We start from the raw sequence: 18437 nt of genomic DNA on the forward strand, positions 1-18437 counted from the left end.
GAGTGTGCAGGGGATTTGTGTCCACTCTGAAAGTTTGAGAAGCTCTGCTCTGGGGCAGATGCAGTTTGTAGACAGCTTAGTCACAATCCAGAAGCAAGCTGAGACGTGCCCCCCAGAGGGAGCAAAGCAGAGCAGTGCCTGGATGGTTGTGAGTTGTGAATCAGCAGTAGGCACTGTTCTAGAATCCTGCCCTCACCCATCCACCAGGTCTGTTGAGCTGCCCAGGTCAGCCAGGTCCCAGGCCACTGGCTAAGCCCTCCAGCAAGGCTTTGGGTCACAGTAGTACTATTCTTAGGGTATTACGGGTAACGGGCCCCGGTGGCCACTCCCCCACGAAGCAGCAGGAAGAATCAAGAACCACACGCTCCACCTCTGAGTGAATTGCACGAAGAGGCGCTCTGGGGTGGGCGGCTGCTGTGCATCTTGGCTGTTTTCAGATGGGGTTTTGGTTTGATTTTATTTTTCATTAAGAATTTGCAAATGGGTGACTTTGCTCCATTCTTCATAGCCATGGAACCTGGTGAAGAGGCCAATTGGGATTAATGGGCTTCTCTTCTGCTTTAGCTCATTTACTCTTTGTTGTTTGCCTCAGTTTCTCCACCCGTACGTAGACAGTGCTCCTGTTTTGTTCTCAGAAAGCTCGTGAAAAAGCCACACTATTGCTCACAGGGACCTAGATGGCCTCGGGAAGGTGGAATGAGGCTGTTTTGTTTCTTCTCGATATGCCTGCTGGGCAGTGTGTGGTGTGGAGCTCTGTAGAAGAGTGATCACTCCGAGCTTCTGGCCAGTCTGCCTTTCAGATCCACGGTCAGTCAGGTCCAAATAAAGGATTCCTTTGTGTCTGTGAGTCAGCCATAGAAAGTACCAAATTATAGGCAGCAGTTGGTCCACGTGGCTGAGGTGTCACCCCAGTTCTGCTTCTGACTGTCCTTAGGGTAGAGTGATTTATAGCTTCTTGCTTTCATTTTTTCCACTTAACTGGGGGCTAATAATTGTGAGACTCAAGCATATCAAGTGTACTGTGTTTGCAGCACTCCCCAGCTTGTGGCGAGAGAGACTGTATTCCACTCAAAAGACTTAGAATTCTTTAGAAGTTTAAAATCATCTGGGACTTCCCTGGTGGCACAGTGGTTAAGAATCCTCCTGCCAATGTAGGGAACACGGGTTCAAGCCCTGGTCCGGGAAGATCCCACATGCCGCGGAGCAGCTAAGCCCGTGCGCCACAACTACTGAGCCTGTGCTCCAGAGCCCATGAACCACAACTACTGAGCCCTCGTGCCACAGCTACTGAAGCCTGCGTGCGTAGAGCCCATGCTCCACAGCAAGAGAAGCCACCGCAATGAGAAGCCTGCGCACTGCAACGAAGAATAGCCCCTGCTGTCTGCAACTGGAGAATGCCTGCACGTAGCAACGAAGACCCAACACAGCCACAGATAAATAAATAAATGTATTTTAAAAAAAAATCATCCTAAGTTCATCATTGAAAGGCCTGTAAACAGCCAGTGTCTTCAGCTGTGTAACAATTCTTTGTGCTCACAGATCAACGTTTTTTTCTTTTTGTGGTACGCGGGCCTCTCACTGTCGCGGCCTCTCCCGTTGCGGAGCACAGGCTCCGGACGCACCGGCTCAGTGGCCATGGCTCACGGGCCCAGCCGCTCCGCGGCATGTGGGATCTTCCCGGACCAGGGCACGAACCTGTGTCCCCTGCATCGGCAGGCGGACGGACTCTCAACCACTGCGCCACCAGGGAAGCCCCCAGATCAACTTTTGATCCTTTTCAGGCCATGTCCTTCTCGTTTTTCAGTCACCCCTTTTCCTACGCTAGTGGTGGGGTGAGGAATCCTTTTACTTTGCCTAACCTTAGCGGGGTGGAATCTGGCCACTGTTAGATTAGTTTAAAAAATAACTCTCCCAAAGAAAGGGAGAAGGTGGACTCGTACTTGGTTGCCCTGGGCCCTGAGAGAGAAGCTTCCCCACTTTGTCTCTTGTCCTGCTCGTTTGGCTTAAGGTCTCCTAGATCTCACATTCTTTTCTCCCAAGTCCTTCACAGGTGCACTGTGGTGCTTAGTTTTGGGTCTTGGGTGTCGGAAGGCAGAGAGAATTTGGGGGTAGGGTGTACAGAAAGAAACCCGTTGAAAGTCCAGGGTTTTCTGTCAGAGTTCGCAGTGTCCTCAGCTGCTCGCTGGCTCATGGTGGCCTAGAGAGAGTTGGCTGCATTCCTGCCATGCTCTGCAGAGCAGCCCACGCCAACTCAGCCAGAGGTGCTCAGGAGCCATTAGAAGGTGGCAGGCAGGCCAGTCTCCACCGAGCAGCACAGGCAGGAGCCCTGGGCTGCTCTCAGCTTTGCTGGCACCCTAGACCGCGAGTCTGTTCAAAGTGCTTCTGCTTTCTCAGTGTTTCCTCTAACTCTGCTTTGTCAGCTATGTCTTGCAGATGGCACACAGCCTTGAGATAACCTGTGAGAGCTGGTTTGTTAACACGTAGATTAAGACTTACCAGTTGAATATTGTATAAAAGTTCACTCAGTAATGTCACTTGACAAGCATTTGTTGAGTGCTCTTTGTAAAATTCAAATCTCAGGATGTCACTCCTCCCTCCCCTCCCCCTTAAAGACCCGTTCAGGATGTCCCACAGCCTTGAGGATGAAGTCCAGCCTCTGTAGTAGCTCGCAGGGTCCTCCACGATTGGTCCCCGCTCTCCTCTTCAGCCTCCTCTCCTAGTTTCCTTCCTTCCCCCCCTGCATCTCCAGGCCTTGACTGTGCTGTTCTCTCAGTGTACCCACCTTCCCTGCCCACCCAGTCCACTCCTGCCTAATTCCTAATTATCCTTGAGATCACATCTTTAGATATTTCTTCTGAGAGGTCTTTCCTGACCCCTCCCCCTCCTCCCCCTCCTACCATACTTCATTGTCGTGGACTCTCATTATACTGAGTGACAGGTGCCTGCTTGCTTGTCTCTTTGGTGCCCATGAAGATGAGGACCTGCGTCCATTTCATTCGCCAGCTCCTGCCCCAGAGCTGGAGCATTCTAGGATTCTGTGAACACATGGTGAAGGCGCAAATGGAAATGCTTGGTGCATGCAGGACCTAGTAACCAGCCTAAATGAAGTGATTTGGCCTTGAGACTATTGTCATGTAGTGGCAAAGACCACCAGTGTCTTGTCCATGAACTCATTTAGGGAAAAAAAATTGATAAAAAGGTTCTGAAGTTTAAAAATGTCTTTTGGAGGGCTTCCCTGGTGGTGCAGTGGTTAAAAATCCGCCTGCCCATGCAGGGGACATGGGTTCGAACCCTAGCCTGGGAAGATCCCACATGCCGCAGAGCAACCTAAGCCCATGTGCCACAGCTGCTTAGCTTGTGCTCTAGAGCCCACGAGCCACAACTGCTGAGCCGGCACGCTGAAGCCTCCGCGCCTAGAGCCCGTGCTCTGCAACAAGAGAAGCCACTGCAATGAGAAGCCCGTGCACTGCCACGAAGTGTAGCCCCCGCTCGCCGCAACTAGAGAAAGCTCACGAGCAGCAGTGAAGACCCAACACAGCCGTAGATAGATAAATTAAAATGTCCTTTGCCAAAAAAAAAAAAAAAAAAAAAAAGTCTTTTGCAAAGGGTATAAATTCAAAACAAGATAGGGAGGATTGATTAGCACCTAGACAAGACTAGAGTAGAAATCCTTGGTACTTTCCAAGGGTCCGACCCTTGGCTTGGTAGGCTCAAAAAGTTATACGTGACAGGGAATTGAAAGTGGATTGACTTATATTAAACCAATTCACAAGGGCTGCTTTATGAATTAATCAAAAGGCCAACTTCTAAACCAGGGAAAAAAATATATGACCTCTCCCAAGGAAACCTATTTGGGAGCAGCTGATAAATAAGAGTTAGCTGGATTCTTCCCTGCTGTGTCCCCATTGTTGCCTGTACTTTGCAATTTGTGACCCTTAGCACGTTGGTAATGACTCATTTCTTGAATATTTCCCCAGAAGATGGTGCATCTTGTGAGGCCAGGGACCTTGTCTTTTCCCAGCTCTGTCCTGGTACACGATGTCTGGCTGGTGTTCAGTAAATGTGCCGGGCGAGAGTTAAGGTGGTCAGTCCTGATGGTGTCGTCCTCAGCTCATGGCTGGATGCAGCCATTTCCAAGACACCTGCCCCACGGATCTGTCGCTGGGAGGGCCCACAGCTTCCTGTTACACATTAGAATGGTGTATTTGGGCCAGGAGTCTGAATGTCAGTAAAAGCATGAACTGAGCGCCTAGAATGTACAGAGCCTTGTGCTGGGAGCTGTGTACTGAGTGGTCCCCTGTAAAGACTGTTTTCAAAATGTACTAAACATTTCATTCTTCTAAGTTGTGAACATGAATGAGCTCTGAATTGTAGAATCTGCCAGGGTCAAATAATTCCAGGGGCCAAAATTAAGTGGCTGATTTGTCTGAGTTTATCAGATAGGTCTGATTTGGCTGGGGTTGGGAATTAGGGCTCTGTTTTCTCAGCACCCCCCACACTTCCTACGTACTCCACAGGGGAAGGGTGTCCGTCCCGGGTGGAGATGTCCCGTCAGAGGATAACTTCCCAGCAGCATGGTGTAGACTCAGTGGTTCAGCCTGAAGGCGCTCACAGGGCTCTGTAAACACCGAGGGCCTGAGCTGGCAGCGGCAGTTAACTGGCCCACGTTGTTCAAAGCCAAGGCTGGCAGGGCCAAGAGTGAGCCTGGCGCCTGGACGCCATTGTCTAGCTCAGGAATAGGCCCAGTACGTTGTCGTTGCTGTTGACACAAAAGCAGCCTTGTTGCAACTCCTTATAAATCCATCCAGGTCGATGGGCCTGGGCCCAGGCCATGACAGCACTCTACATCAACCAGGAGGCAGGACGCCAAACTAGTCAAGATAAGTGTTTGTCATTCAGTAACCAAAGGGAGATGTGAAAGAATGTCCAAGAAACCAACCACCTTGGATCCCACGGATTGTTCTAAAGTTTGGCCATGAACTGGCCCTCAGCTAGGGGCCAAGGGTAGCTGGAGAGATGGTCTGCGGCTGCCAAGAACAGAGTGTTCTTCAGATGGAGGGCTCCTAGGGAGAGGAGGAATTTGCTGAGGTCAGTCTTTGAGCTGAGCCCCTTCCTTCCCCTGGGAGGCCAAGGGTGAGGCTTATGGCTGTGCTCTTCTTCCAGGGGAAGTCGTGAACACACATGGTCCCGTGGAGCCTGACAAAGACAACATCCGCCAGGAGCCCTACACCCTGCCCCAGGACTTCACCTGGGATGCCTTGGACTTGGGGGACCGTGGTGTGGTGAGTAGGCCTGGGTGGGCCAGGAGTGTGGACCGGTTGCCACTTGCACGAAGAGGCCTGCAGTCACCTCGAGACGGCTTCTACTCAGGCCTTCCTCAAGGGCTCTCTTAAGAGCTGAGCCAAGCAGGTCTGAGCAGACCCCACATCTGTTGCCTCAGGGGCCTGCCCACGACTCCACATAAATAGCTCTGAGCAGGTTGAGAGTTAACCCCTGCAGCTCCCCAAGGCAGATACCTTTTCTTCGTGCTTTCATTTTTCTTGTTTATCCATTTATTCAGTCCCTTGTCTTAACGATGGAGTGGGTGGTTAGTTGGATGACATTCTTGGTCTGCCCTTTCATGTACTTAAGTCTGCCACTCTACCCTTGGTGGCTCAGTTTCCTATTAAGCACTGGGGCGCTTGTTCCAGGAGTCCCTGGCATGAAAAGGATTTGTGAGATTAAACATAGTTTTTGGCAGCTTGCCTTGTCCTGAAAGGCTCGGCGCCCCAGGGTGCCGGAGTTCGTCCCCACCCCTGGCGGAACACCTCTAAGGCAGCTCCTCATCTCTCTACAGCTGAAAGAACTCTACACCCTCCTGAATGAGAATTATGTGGAAGACGATGACAACATGTTCCGATTTGATTATTCTCCCGAATTTCTTTTGTGGTGAGTTGCCAGGGCTTTCTTATTAAGGTTCCAGAGCCAGGCATCGAGCAGAACAACGACGGGGCACCAGATTTTTCATCCCTGCTAAGAGCCATCCTTTTCATGACAAACTAGTGTGCGATTTTTGAGTTTCTGCATCTGAAGGAGACTTGCTTCTCGTGCGTGGAGCTTAGAATCGAAGCCTTATTTAAGACAGAATGACTGGGTGAGGGATTCCTTTATGGAATTGGTACCCAGAAGAAAAGATTGTCTATTGTATGGTGACTTTATGTAAGAAGGGAGGGAGGGGTGAGACCTGCTAAGGTTTAAAAGAAAAGAGGTAGTTTTCTGTCCATTTCCTGAGCGTGCTCAGTTGTATGAAAATGACCTTGCCTGGCTGGGCCACCCACCCTCCCAGGCCTTGTTTAATATCCGGGAAGGGAGAGGCATGAGGCCAGCACGGAGGGGGCCTGCCTGAAAGGGGAAGGAAAGGAAGACTGGCCAAGCGGAAAGAGAGGAGGTGATGGTGCTTGCGGGGAGGTGGAGCCCAGAGCTCCAGAGGCTCCACAGTCAGCTCCTGACCATGGGACCCACTGGACTCGAAGCCAAGGAGGCCGGTGCTCCGGCTCCGGCTGTCAGAGTAAGTGGGCACAAAGAAACTGGATCAGTATGAAATCTTCACTATGACAGCCCTGGGTTGGGTGAGCAAGTAGGCCAGTGGACTGAGCAGAAAGAAAGGGCTGTGGCTCGATCCCATTGGTGTCCAGGAGGGTTTGGCCCTAAAGAGAATAGCACGAGCTTAGAACCAGACTCGGCGGCGGAGCCCAGACAGTCCCCCAAGCCCGCTGGCGAGCAGTACCACGGATGGCCACGGCCCCCGTCTCTCCTCTAGGGCTCTCCGGCCACCTGGCTGGCTCCCCCAGTGGCACTGTGGGGTTCGAGTGGTCTCGAGTCGGAAACTGGTCGGGTTCATCAGCGCCATCCCGGCAAACATCCATATCTATGACACGTAAGCACCGGTGCCACTCCCACCCCCCGCGTCCCCACCATCCTGCTGGGTCTGGGGAGGTGGGGGGGGAAACATGCACATACTTTCCGTAGAAGAAAGAGGGAAGTTCCCACGAAGGGAGGGAACTTGGGTCATGGGAATAGAAATTCATCATAGGAGCCACCTGTCTGGCTCTGAATTGTTGCTGGTGCTCTTATCTGTGACCTGGGCTGGAAGGAGTCCACCCCGAGGGCCAGTGCGCCCCCTGACCGGCAGTTCGGCATGTGCATTTGTGCCACTCACGCGTCGACACGCTCGAGCCGCGGCAGAAGTGGGCGGCTGGGACTCGCAACCACATTGTCACGGGGCCTTCAAGCTCTGCTCTTCGTTTTCCTTGGCGACGCCAGGGCCGCCTAGCGCAGCCTTCTGGGCTTAGAGGCTGTGGACTCCGGGGGGAGTCAGAACCCCTGAAATCCTAGACTAACCCTTGACTCACTCTGTGGGCTTCCTGGCGGCTAAAGGTGGGACCCCGCCAGCCTACTATTGGGGCTTCACCAGGGAGACGCTGTGGTGCCTTAAATAAAGGAGTTTGCTTGAGTCCCACTTATCTTTGGAGGTAGAGTCTAGAGAGTGGGCCCCTTGCCTGGTGCAGCAGAGCAGGGCAGTTGGGAGGGAGTCCTAGTCCCGACTGCTGGGTGCGGGCAGAGGCAGGACACGAGGCTGTGCTGAGGGCCCCGGTCCCTGCAGGGCGCTCCACGTGCTGGACGGGACTGCCTTGCCTGTTGAAAGCCTTGTCCCTGCGTTTTTTCCCTCCTCTTCAGAGAGAAGAAGATGGTAGAGATCAACTTCCTGTGTGTCCACAAGAAGCTGCGCTCCAAGAGGGTGGCTCCAGTCCTGATCCGTGAGATAACGCGGCGGGTGCACCTGGAGGGCATCTTCCAAGCCGTTTACACGGCCGGGGTGGTATTACCAAAGCCCGTTGGCACCTGCAGGTAAAAAAAACCTCTCCTTTGCGAGGTCCTAGAAACGGCGACACGACATGCCGCTCTAGTTGAGGAGCTTGTGCCACTGAGGCACAGTTCTGCCCCTCAGCGTGTGCCCTAGAGCATCTCGCTGCTCTGGTGTCTGATAAGCTGGGGGGTGGGGCCCACAGGGGAGTGACGGGGAGGCTGTAGGAACAGCAGCCTGCACAGTGTGTGCCCTGCCCAAAGGGGTTAGGCTTTCTTAGCTCCCCCTGATTCCTTCCATTTGGAAATGGTGGGTGGGGGTCAGTCTGCTGGGGTTTTGTTCTCGTTTTTAAGGATGAGGCCAAATCTGGATTTTTATGGTAAATGTCCTAAAGTTTTAAATGGTTGGCTCAATTTTGTTTTGAATATTATGTGGGCCGAAGAGAGCATGTCTGATCCCTGTGTGCACCAAGAACAACCTCTGCCTTCGAAAGTTCTTTGAAACAATTGTATACTCTGCCTCAAGAACTTCAAAAGTGGAAACACCAGACAAATGCTGGAAAGGAGGAGGCAGAGGCTAAACATTCAGAGAACTAGAAGTCGTTTCCATTGACTTGATTCCAGGAGTGGGGATCGCTGTTCCCAGACAAATACTGTTACAGAGGAGTGGCTTGTGAACTTGACAAAGAGAATATAGGAAGTGCTGTGGCCGCTCTGCACTCGCTGTGGGGAGGTTGGAGATCTGGGGCGATGCCACTGGCTCAAGTGGGGCCCGATGGGTCTCTTACGCCACCTGCCGGCCATCTTGAGATCCCCGTGCCATTGTCCTTTTTTTTTTTTTTTTTTAATATTTATTTATTTGGTTGTGCTGGTTCTTAGTCGCGGCACGGCACATGGGCTCCTTAGTTGCGGCATGCAAAGTGTTGCGGCGTGCATGTGGGATCTAGTTCCCTGACCAGGGATCAAACCCAGGCCCCCTGCATTGGGAGCATGGAGTCTTAACCACTGTGCCACAAGGGAAGTCCCGCCATTGTCCTTTTTTTTTTTTTTTTTTTTTTTGGTACGCGGGCCTCTCACTCTCCCGTTGCGGAGCACAGGCTCCGGACGTGCAGGCTCAGCGGCCATGGCTCACGGGCCCAGTCGCTCCGCGGCATGTGGGATCTTCCCGGACCAGGGCACGAACCCGTGTCCCCTGCATCGGCAGGCGGATTCTCAACCACTGCGCCACCAGGGAAGCCCCCGCCATTGTCCTTTTAATGAGACTTGCCATAGTCCTCTGAGGACAGGACATTTGTGTCCCCACAGGTACTGGCATCGGTCCCTAAACCCACGGAAGCTGATTGAAGTGAAGTTCTCCCACTTGAGCAGAAATATGACGATGCAACGCACCATGAAGCTCTACCGACTGCCAGAGGCCAGTGGTGCTTCGGGGCCCTGGGCAGGGGCAGGAGGGAGGCCAAGGAGAGCCTCGCCCTCAGCAGGAAAGGAGCGGGGCCTGGGGCGGGGAAGGGGGCTCTCTTACCAGAAAAGCAACTCAACCCGTAGTTTCCGGGTTCCTAGCCTTTCCATCCTGTCGTTCTGTTATCTGTAGCAAGGTTTTAATTTTAGTTGGACTTTCTATGTTCTCCTGAGCCTGCACCTGGACTAGTTTCTCTGCCGTCTGTTGGTAGACTCAGAGAACACCTATTCCGTGTAATGTTAGCCTAAGTGAAGCATAACGGAGAGGTGAATCCACTCACTGGTACGCAGCACGTCCCAGGATCCAGCAGACACGAGCCACAGAGCATCTGCTGCCCGCTCTGCCGAGTCAGGTGGAGGAGAGGTGGCTTGAGTTTGTGAGGGGAGCCCAGATTTCCAGTCCCAATCCTCCCGCCCAGATTTTGCCGCCGAAGGACTAGGCAGCCCGCAGTGAGCTGGTTTTCTCCTCTGGGCCTCGGTTTGCCTAGTTTGCCAGTGAGACAGATGCTCTTTGTTCTCCTGTTGTGCCCGTCTTCAGGAGCCTAATGGATCTTAAAATCCCTTCTCTCCCCTCAGAGCTCTTCTGGGCAGTGTCAGCACAGTTATTGGATGCCTGCTGATCAGAGGGCTGCCCACCTGGACTCATCAGCCACCAAACTGGATTAATCGCCCTGGGATTGGGCTGATCCACCCCTGGATTGGGGTCATTAGTGTCCCGCTTTGAGAGCCCGCTGCAGCATAGTTAGGCACTGCCCAGGAAACCCGATTAGGGAGCCATGACGAGTGTCCCCTTGGGCCACTGGAGAGGGTTCTTAAAGTGTAGCAGCTGGAAGAACGTCTTTGGATCTCCCCGCCTGTGGGCGAGAACCCCAGCATGGCTGCTTTTTCAGTTCAGGATTTGAGGTGTCATTTTGGGAGCTACCATGTGGAAACAAGGTCACTAAGTGTTCCCTAGAGACATCAGGATTAGCAAGGAATTATGGCAGCTAGAGGTCCTGGAACTGCAGTTTTAAATTTATTTATTTACTTATTTATTTTTGGCTGCTTTGGGTCTTTGTTGATGTGCGCAGGCTTTCTTTAGTTGTGGCCAGCTGGGGCTACTGTTCATTGCAGCGCGCGGGCTTCTCATTGCAGTGGCTTCTCTTGTTGCGGAGCATGGGCTCTAGGTGCACGGGCTTCAGTAGTTGTGGTGCCAGGGCTCAGTAGTTGTGGCGCACGGGCTTAGTTGCTCCGCGGCATGTGGGATCTTCCCGGACCAGGGCTCGAGCCCGTGTCCCCTGCATTGGCAGGCGGATTCTTAACCACTGCACCACCAGGGAAGTCCCCTAGCACTGCAGTTTTAAAAGCAATTCCTGTACACCTGAAACTAACACAACATTGTTAATCAACTATACTCTGATATAAAATTAAAAAAAAAAAAAAGCAATTCCCGCATTAGGAAGCAGTTGTGTCAGGCAGTGACTGAGATATATAAACTAAATCTACCCTGATTTCAGATTCGGCTGACCCCACCTTTGTGTATTAAGCCTTTGGGAATGTTCCCTCAGCCCCAGTATTTACTCCGGAGCATCACATGGGTTCATTCCACTGAAGCATCTTCTAAGGAGAAGCAGCTTTGCGGGGGGTGCAGATTCTGGCATGAGATTAAATCCTGGGAGTTCGGTGCTTTTCTTCTGAATTTTACGTGCAGCAGTGTCCTGCCAGGGGCAGCACTGGTGTAGCGGTGTCCAAATGTATAGGCAAGGCAGGCATCCAGTGTTGGCTCCGTCGGGCCCGGGGTTCCATGGTGCCTGTGGCTGGGAGGCCGTCTGTGAAGTGCTCTAAGTCTGTAGGAGAGAGAGCGGTGTAGGAGGAGATGAGCTGCAGTTCAGTGGGAAAAGGTTGTGAGGCTCGGAGGAGAGGGGCCAAGAAAGGCTTTACTGAGGCCCAGCAGTAGCACCAGGCTGGGCCTACCCCAGCACATCCATGGAATGGTCAGGGTTTCTCCATCATGGCACCGTTGACATTTTGGGTTGGGTAATTCTTTTTTTTTTTTAATAAATAAATAAATTTATTTATTTATTTTTGGCTGCATTGGGTTTTCGTTGCTGCGTGCGGGCTTTCTTTAGTTGCGGCAGGGGGGGGGCTACTCCTCGTTGAGGTGCGCAGGCTTCTCATTGCGGTGGCTTCTCTTGTTGCGGCGCACGGGCTCTAGGCGCGCGGGCTTCAGTAGCTGTGGCTCGCGGGCTCCAGAGCGCAGGCTGAGTAGTCGTGGCGCACGGGCTCGGCTGCTCCACGGCATGTGGGATCTTCCCGCACCAGGGCTCGAACCCGTGTCCCCTGCATTGGTAGGCGGATTCTTAACCACTGTGCCACCAGGGAAGCCCCTGGGTTGGGTAATTCTTCATCATGGAGACCATCCTATGCGTTGTAGGGTGTTTAGCAGCATCCCTGGCTTCTACCCTCTAGATGCCATAGCACCCCTCCCCCTAGTTGTGACAGCCAAAAATGTCTCTGAATATTGTCAGATGTCCCCTGGGGGACAAAATTGCTCCTGTTGAGAGCCACTGGGCTAGAGAGACAGAAGATCACAGCCATAACAGCCACTGGTTCCGAGGTTGGAAGGTCTTGTGTTCTGTGTTAGGGAGTTTGGAACAGGGAGGGGTGTGACGGCTGTGTTTTCTTAGGAAGCCGGCCTGGGCCATGTAGATAAGAGATTGAAGCAGCCTTAGTCAAGGATGGCAGCCTTATCTGCGAGGGAAAGGAACCAAAGACACTGCAGGGACAGGACTTGTGCCGGAGTGGATGTGGACAGTGGGTGAGGGGGAGCTGCCGAGGATAACTGAGGGGTCTCTCTTGAGGGCCTGGGTGGATAGACTCAGGGTCGGGGTAGGAAGGGAGACAGTGTGAGGTTTTTGGTTCATGTAGGACTTGAGAGGGAGCCAGGGTGCTCATGGTCAGCACATCTGATGCTCTCTGGTTGTTTCCTGCAGACTCCCAAAACAGCTGGGCTGCGACCAATGGAAAAAAAGGACATTGCAGTAGTGCACCAGCTCCTCACCCAGTACCTGAAGCAGTTTCACCTCACGCCAGTCATGAGCCAAGAGGAGGTGGAACACTGGTTCTACCCCCAGGAGAATATCATCGACACTTTTGTGGTGGAGGTGAGTGGGGAGGGGTGTTCTGGGCCTCTGCCCCGTTGGCGGGGAGGTGTCCTCCCTAAGTGGCTGGCGTCCCCCGCCTCGGTGACGGAAGAGCGATTGATGGGAGTGTTGGCACCCTAGACTTCCTTGACCATCCGTGCTTGGTCCCCACTAAAGACAGGAAGTTGGAGCTTGCGCTGGCTAAGATGAGCCCTTGGGGACCTGGCGTGAGCCCTTCCTCTCCCCCTCCCGCTCCCCCACTGGTGACTCACAGTAGAGAAAACTGAGCCCCTCTCGGTCAGATGAGCCTTCGACTCCCTGCCTGTCCCCGCCTGGTCTGGCGCCGGCCAGGTGTGCTGGGTCCTGGGAGCCGTGAGAAGGCCCTGGCACCGCAGGCGGGGAAGGATCATGGCAGGTTCAGCCCATAGCCCGGCCTGGATTTTCCTCCCAGCTCTGTCCTCAGGTTCCCTCGGCCATGTGTTTTCTCCTCCCTGCATATCCTGTTTCAGTTTCCACCCATTCATCTAGAGCGGCAGAGCTGCCTGAGGGTGATGGAGTGCAGTAGAAAACTTTTTATTCCCAGGTTGCCTGTGTGACACTGTGCCTGTGTGACACTGTGCCTGTGTGACACTGCCTTCTTCCTATTGTCTTCCCTTCAGAATGCAAACGGTGAGGTGACCGATTTCCTGAGCTTTTATACACTTCCGTCCACCATCATGAATCACCCGACCCACAAGAGTCTAAAGGCTGCTTATTCTTTCTACAACGTTCACACCCAGACCCCCCTTCTAGACCTCATGAGCGACGCCCTCGTTCTCGCCAAAATGGTGAGGAGCAGATCAGAGGGAAGGGGCGGTGGGGCGGTGGTGAGCACAGCTCGCAGGTAGCTGCCCACAGGCTGGGGGCTTTGAGGCCTCCTCCCCCTCCTGCTCCACCAGCCTAGCACTTTTCAGCCAGCAGCTCAAAACTAGGAGGGAGCCAGAAGCGTCCACACTAAGTGAAGGCATTGATTCCTTCTGATTTATTTCAGTGAGTTTTGTTCTCACGGTAGGCACTGCCGAGGAGCCTGAATAGCCAGGCCTGCTCGGGGGGTAGAGGTGTTCTCCTTACGACCTCCCCAGTGTGGGAATGGGGAGATTGGTGTCTGTTGCGGTGAGTCATTGGAGCGGCTGACAGTAGAGCATGGGGGGAGGGGCCCGGGCTTCTCTTACACTGGAGAGGTCTCCAGGCAGTCCTGCCCCATGGGTTCTGCCTGCGCCTGGCCCAGCCCACTGTGCGCCAGCTGAACAATGACAGGCCAGTTGCTGCCCTGGGAGAGCTTCTGATCAACGGACACTTTAGGAAGTGGCTGTTGCAGCCTCAAAGCAGTATATCAAATGTCGTAAAATCCCTCGGTGCACAAAGGCCTCAGAGTTGGAATGTCAGGGAGTGAGGGAGCAGTGCAAATGCCCAGTGGCTCATGGAAGTCAGCTTTTCAGAGGAAAAGATTCAGGGCTTGGTCTCCAGAGAGGGCTGTGGAAATTACGAGAGTGTTTCAGGGAAGTGTAACAAGGAACAGTGGGAGCGGTGGCCTGGACACTGAGTACACAAGTGTGTACTCGGGCGCACACCGAGGAGAGGCCGGGTAGGGCGCTCAGAGCATCATAAGAACCACAGCCAGAGAGCGGGGTGCTGGCCGGAGTCTGGATGTAACACGGGAGCAGCAGGAGCTTCTGAAGGAAGATTGCTCCCCTGGCCACCTGAGGATGGTTTTGATATGATAGAAAAGGGCAGGAAGGTGAGGTAGCTTTCACCTGTCTTGACCTGTGCTTGTCTCTCCCTGCTGCCATGCAGAAAGGGTTTGACGTATTCAATGCACTGGATCTCATGGAGAACAAAACCTTCCTGGAGAAGCTCAAGTTTGGCATAGGGGACGGCAACCTACAGTATTACCTTTACAATTGGAAGTGCCCCAGCATGGGGGCAGAGAAGGTACGTACACGCCGGGTGCTGCCTCCCACCGAGCTCCCTCGCAGTCAGACCCACGGCTGGGCCTGTGTGGGTCAGGGAGTTGGCGTCTCCAATGGAACCAGGACCTCGGGTCTGGGATCCAGCATCAGTCTGGGCCCTTGAGAAGTCCCTCCCTCTGGTGACCAGACTAGGAGGGTCAGTATTCTCCTTTCAGCAGCCGATGTGCGGGTGGCAGAGGGCATGGGCCCTAGAGCCCCGCAGAAGCGGGAAGGTTGTCTCCAGCTGCTCCTCCCACCAGGTGAGCTGCCTCATCCAACTGGGGGCACGGCTTCAGGATCGTCCCAGGACACTGTGCGAGTCGCGTGCCCCTGGTCAGGCAGGAAGGGAGAGTCTGAGGACCTGAGGGGCTTTTCCTCTGCTGGGCTGCTGCCCTTATCCCAGTGTGGTCCTTCCTCCTCTGCCAGCTCCAAAAGGCAGCTCAGGGCCAAGGGGGTAGCTGGCGTTTACGGGATGACTGACAGGTGAGGGCAGCCTTGTGCCCAGTATTCCTCAGGCTGCCGCAGCTGCTTTCATTAAAAGATCTGATATATAAAGCATCAGAGGGGCTTCCCTGGTGGCGCAGTGGTTGAGAGTCCGCCTGCCGATGCGGGGGACGCGGGTTCGTGCCCCGGTCTGGGAAGATCCCATGTGCCGCGGAGCGGCTGGGCCCGTGAGCCATGGCCGCTGAGCCTGCGCGTCCGGAGACTGTGCTCCGCAACAGGAGAGGCCACGACAGTGAGAGGCCCGCGTACTGCAAAAAAAAAAAAAAAAGCATCAGAGGAGGTTGGGTGAGAGCGCCGGGCTCGCTGTGAGCCTGCTTGCTCAGCACGGTGGCGCTTTGCGGGCTCAACCAGTCATTGGGGCTGCAGGAGTGGGCAGGGGAGTGGGAGAGGCTTTGGACAGCTGTCACCTCAACTCTGCCTCTCCCCCTTGGCTTTCCTAGGTTGGACTGGTGTTACAGTAACCAGTTGCCAGTGAGATTCTGGATAAAGCCACTGAGAATTCAAACCAGGAAATGGAGCCTCACCACTTGTTGGTCCAATTTTCACAAACGTGAGAATCCCTGGCAAAGGGACCAGAACTGAACTGGCTTTACAAACCGCCACTGAACTTGATGATTGTATTGCAATGGCATAGGCTGCGTGATGTCACCTCTGGCCGTGTCTCTGGTCTCCCTGTTTTCCAGTTAATCACATCATTATGCAGCCGTGATCAAGGGAATGTAACTGCTGAAAACTAGCTCGTGATTGGCAAATTATGGAATTAACGGGTGAATAATAAAAGTATATATATATTATATATATATATAAATATTTTAAATATCTTTCATGTTCCAAATGTACAAGGATGTTTGGTCTCTAATGAAAAACTGAATCCAGATCATTCCTCAAAATTAGGACCTCAGGCCAGTGCCAGACAAACACACTGGTACAGTGAATTGTTTCCTTCTGAAAGCAGCACTGACTTCTCTTGGGGGGGCAGGAGAAAGAGGATGTGGGGAATATTACCCAGTTCCCCTCTGAGTCAGCTGGAATATTGGCTTCGAGAAGGTGGGGTGGGGTGGAAGGGCCGTGCCAGCTCTGGGGAGAGCTCGGCTCTCTTAGAACGGCAGGTGGAGTCCTGGCTGGGGCTGACCCAGCTCAGAGGTTTTCCTGCAGGGGCCACACCTTTTCTGCATCCTGAACCTGGGCAGCGGGGATGACCTGTGGAAGCGGGTTTCATGAATCAAGTCCCCCTTCCAATCCTCTTGGCCTGCTCCCTGTAGGAAGTCATCCTGCCAACTGATTTTTAAATCAGGGCTCATTAGCCAGCTGTTGCCAACCTTATGTTACAGGGATAAGTCCCCTGTGAGATTATGTTTTTCCACTGCCTGGGGTGACTGGCAGTTTGAAGGGGACCTTTGACCTCCTTGTAGCATCTGGATCGTTGTGGAGACCACATCAGCGCGAATCCTGCTTAGCTCATCTTAGAGCGAAGAGCCAGGAGGACCCTGATGCCCCCAGGGTGTTTGGGCAAGGATGGCGTGGGGCCCACGATACCCAGACCTCCAGCCACCACCCCTCGGCCTGTGCCTTCCAACCCACTAGCCATCTCTCCTGCTCCTTTCCAAGACACACCGCCTGCGAGTAGCAGCAAGGGGTGGTGGTTAGACGCCGATCTGGACTTGGCGACAGAAATGATTTCCTGCTGTCGTTGTCTGAGTCTGATTTTCACTGACGATGTTTTGTGGATTTTTGTGGTGGTGGTGATGGTTGCTGATGCTGCTGCCGGTGGCCCCCAGAATAATGGAGCCTCTGGTCACATGGCTGTTGTGTAGGCATTCCTCAGTTGTGCTCAGCCAAGTGGCCTGGGGAGGATTGGGCTGTGAATTGTCAGCAGCAACCCATGTCCAGGCTTGTATGTAACTTTTGCTCTAGGAGGAGGTAAATGGTGTGGGGTGGGGGGTTTCCTGGCTGCTTTCACCTCTCAGCTACTTGTAGAGGGAAGGAAGCCTTAGCCCGTAGGCCCGTAGAGCTGTGTTGCAGGCTGTGGGTTTTGGTGAGGTATGCCAGAGGCTGATTCTGCAGGGTCCCCAGAGCTGGAGGGAATCGTGTGCTTGGGATGGGGCTGTTCTGCCCCTGCACACGGCAGGGGTGCTGCCAGCTTCCCGCAGACGGCTGCTGGAGCCGGCAACTCCACTGATTGGCTTTTCATCAGAGGCCTCTAGGGGTGCCTCCCTTCTCCTTGTCGTCCCCGTGCTGCAAACTGCAGGCACTGATCATGGCTGACCTTTGACTCCTTGACTCCGAGATGCCCAGACCAAAGAAGCTGCTGTTCTTAGCAAGGTGTGCACTGCATTCCATGGACGGTGGGAGTCGGAGAGGCAGGGCTTGCCCCACAGCCATCGGACACACAGCACCCCAAGGCCCAGAGCAGCCTGCCCTGTGCAGGCTTCTAAGGACGTCAAAGAACAGAGTGCCCAACTCTCCTACCTTGGGCAGGACCTGGAACTTGGAAAAGCTCCCGGTCACACGCTCGGTCAGCTCGGGGCCAGGTCCCAGCCTGAGCTGCCTCTGAAATTTGAGGTGCACGACAGCGCCGGGAGTGAGCTTTGCCTTGGTGACTGAAGTCATGGAATGGAAACTGTGAGGCCTGTGCCTGCGCCGGAAGAAACAGATTTCCTGGAGAGGTCCCAATGTCTCCCTCCAAAACCCTGCGACTGCTCCTTGAACTGTGCCGTTGTCTCCTGGTAGGGACCCTGCCGCCTTCAGCGCCGCTGCCCAGGTCTGCAGGAGTTGGCTCGGTGGATGCTGTTAGTCTCCTTTTGCCCAAACAGTCCCTGGGTTCTTCACTCAACTCTTTCCAGGACTTCAGGTCAGAGAGCTCAGAGAGAACCAGTGCTTGGGGTTTGGGGCCTTGTGGGATGGTGGACCCGTGGCTGGCTTGAACCCAACGAGGGAAGGGCCCCGGGGCCTCTGTACTCATCCGTGGGGACCTGCCTTGGGCAGCTGCTCTTGGTGGGCTTCCTGGGTGTGGCCCTTGCCCTCTGCCTCCAGCGCTGGGCTCTCAGACTCCATGTTCCCGATGTTTACTCCTGCCTTTGGATTGACTCTGCATTTGACCCCTGACCCTGTGGCACATTCCCACGGCCTCCTGTCTCCGTAAGGAGAGAGCTGGGGAGAAAGGAGGCCTCAGCTGTGGACTGATGTCAACTACAGAGGGCTTGTTTCCCCCACGCGTGCCCACTTCCGAAGACGCAGACGTCTGGTTTGAAGGCCGGCCCGCACCAAGCCACTTCAACACCTTGGTTGGAAAATTTCAGGCCTTGCCTGCAGCTCCCTTCTAACTGCCGTCACATACTTGCTGAAGCCCAGGGTGGGTGTTTTGAATTCTTTGCCCAAAGATGACCCAAAGGCCTGGATAGCTTCATAGAGCTACAGCCCGGGAGAGGGTGGTGCCAGGCTGGGGTGGCGGCGGGGCAGGAGCATATTTCTGGCCGGTGCCTCCTCACCCAGGGGCAGCCTTCTTGAGGCCTGGCCCACCTGC

At 54.1% G+C, this 18437-nt stretch overlaps 1 protein-coding gene across 1 annotated transcript in view; it reads left to right on the forward strand.

Moving 5' to 3' along the window:
* NMT1 (N-myristoyltransferase 1) overlaps positions 1 to 15708 on the forward strand; it is a 31946-nt gene extending 16238 nt beyond the window's left edge. The window contains exons 4-12 of the mRNA XM_059048840.2: positions 5164 to 5282; positions 5837 to 5928; positions 6800 to 6916; positions 7717 to 7887; positions 9148 to 9256; positions 12273 to 12443; positions 13082 to 13249; positions 14256 to 14393; positions 15355 to 15708. Coding sequence (XP_058904823.1) covers positions 5164 to 5282; positions 5837 to 5928; positions 6800 to 6916; positions 7717 to 7887; positions 9148 to 9256; positions 12273 to 12443; positions 13082 to 13249; positions 14256 to 14393; positions 15355 to 15375 — 1106 coding nt within the window. The 3' untranslated portion in view covers positions 15376 to 15708. The remainder of the gene's footprint in view (positions 1 to 5163; positions 5283 to 5836; positions 5929 to 6799; positions 6917 to 7716; positions 7888 to 9147; positions 9257 to 12272; positions 12444 to 13081; positions 13250 to 14255; positions 14394 to 15354) is intronic.
* Positions 15709 to 18437: the final 2729 nt, after the last annotated feature.

The sequence above is a fragment of the Kogia breviceps genome, chromosome 19, assembly GCF_026419965.1.
Source record: "Kogia breviceps isolate mKogBre1 chromosome 19, mKogBre1 haplotype 1, whole genome shotgun sequence".
NCBI classification, from domain to species: Eukaryota; Metazoa; Chordata; class Mammalia; order Artiodactyla; family Physeteridae; genus Kogia; species Kogia breviceps.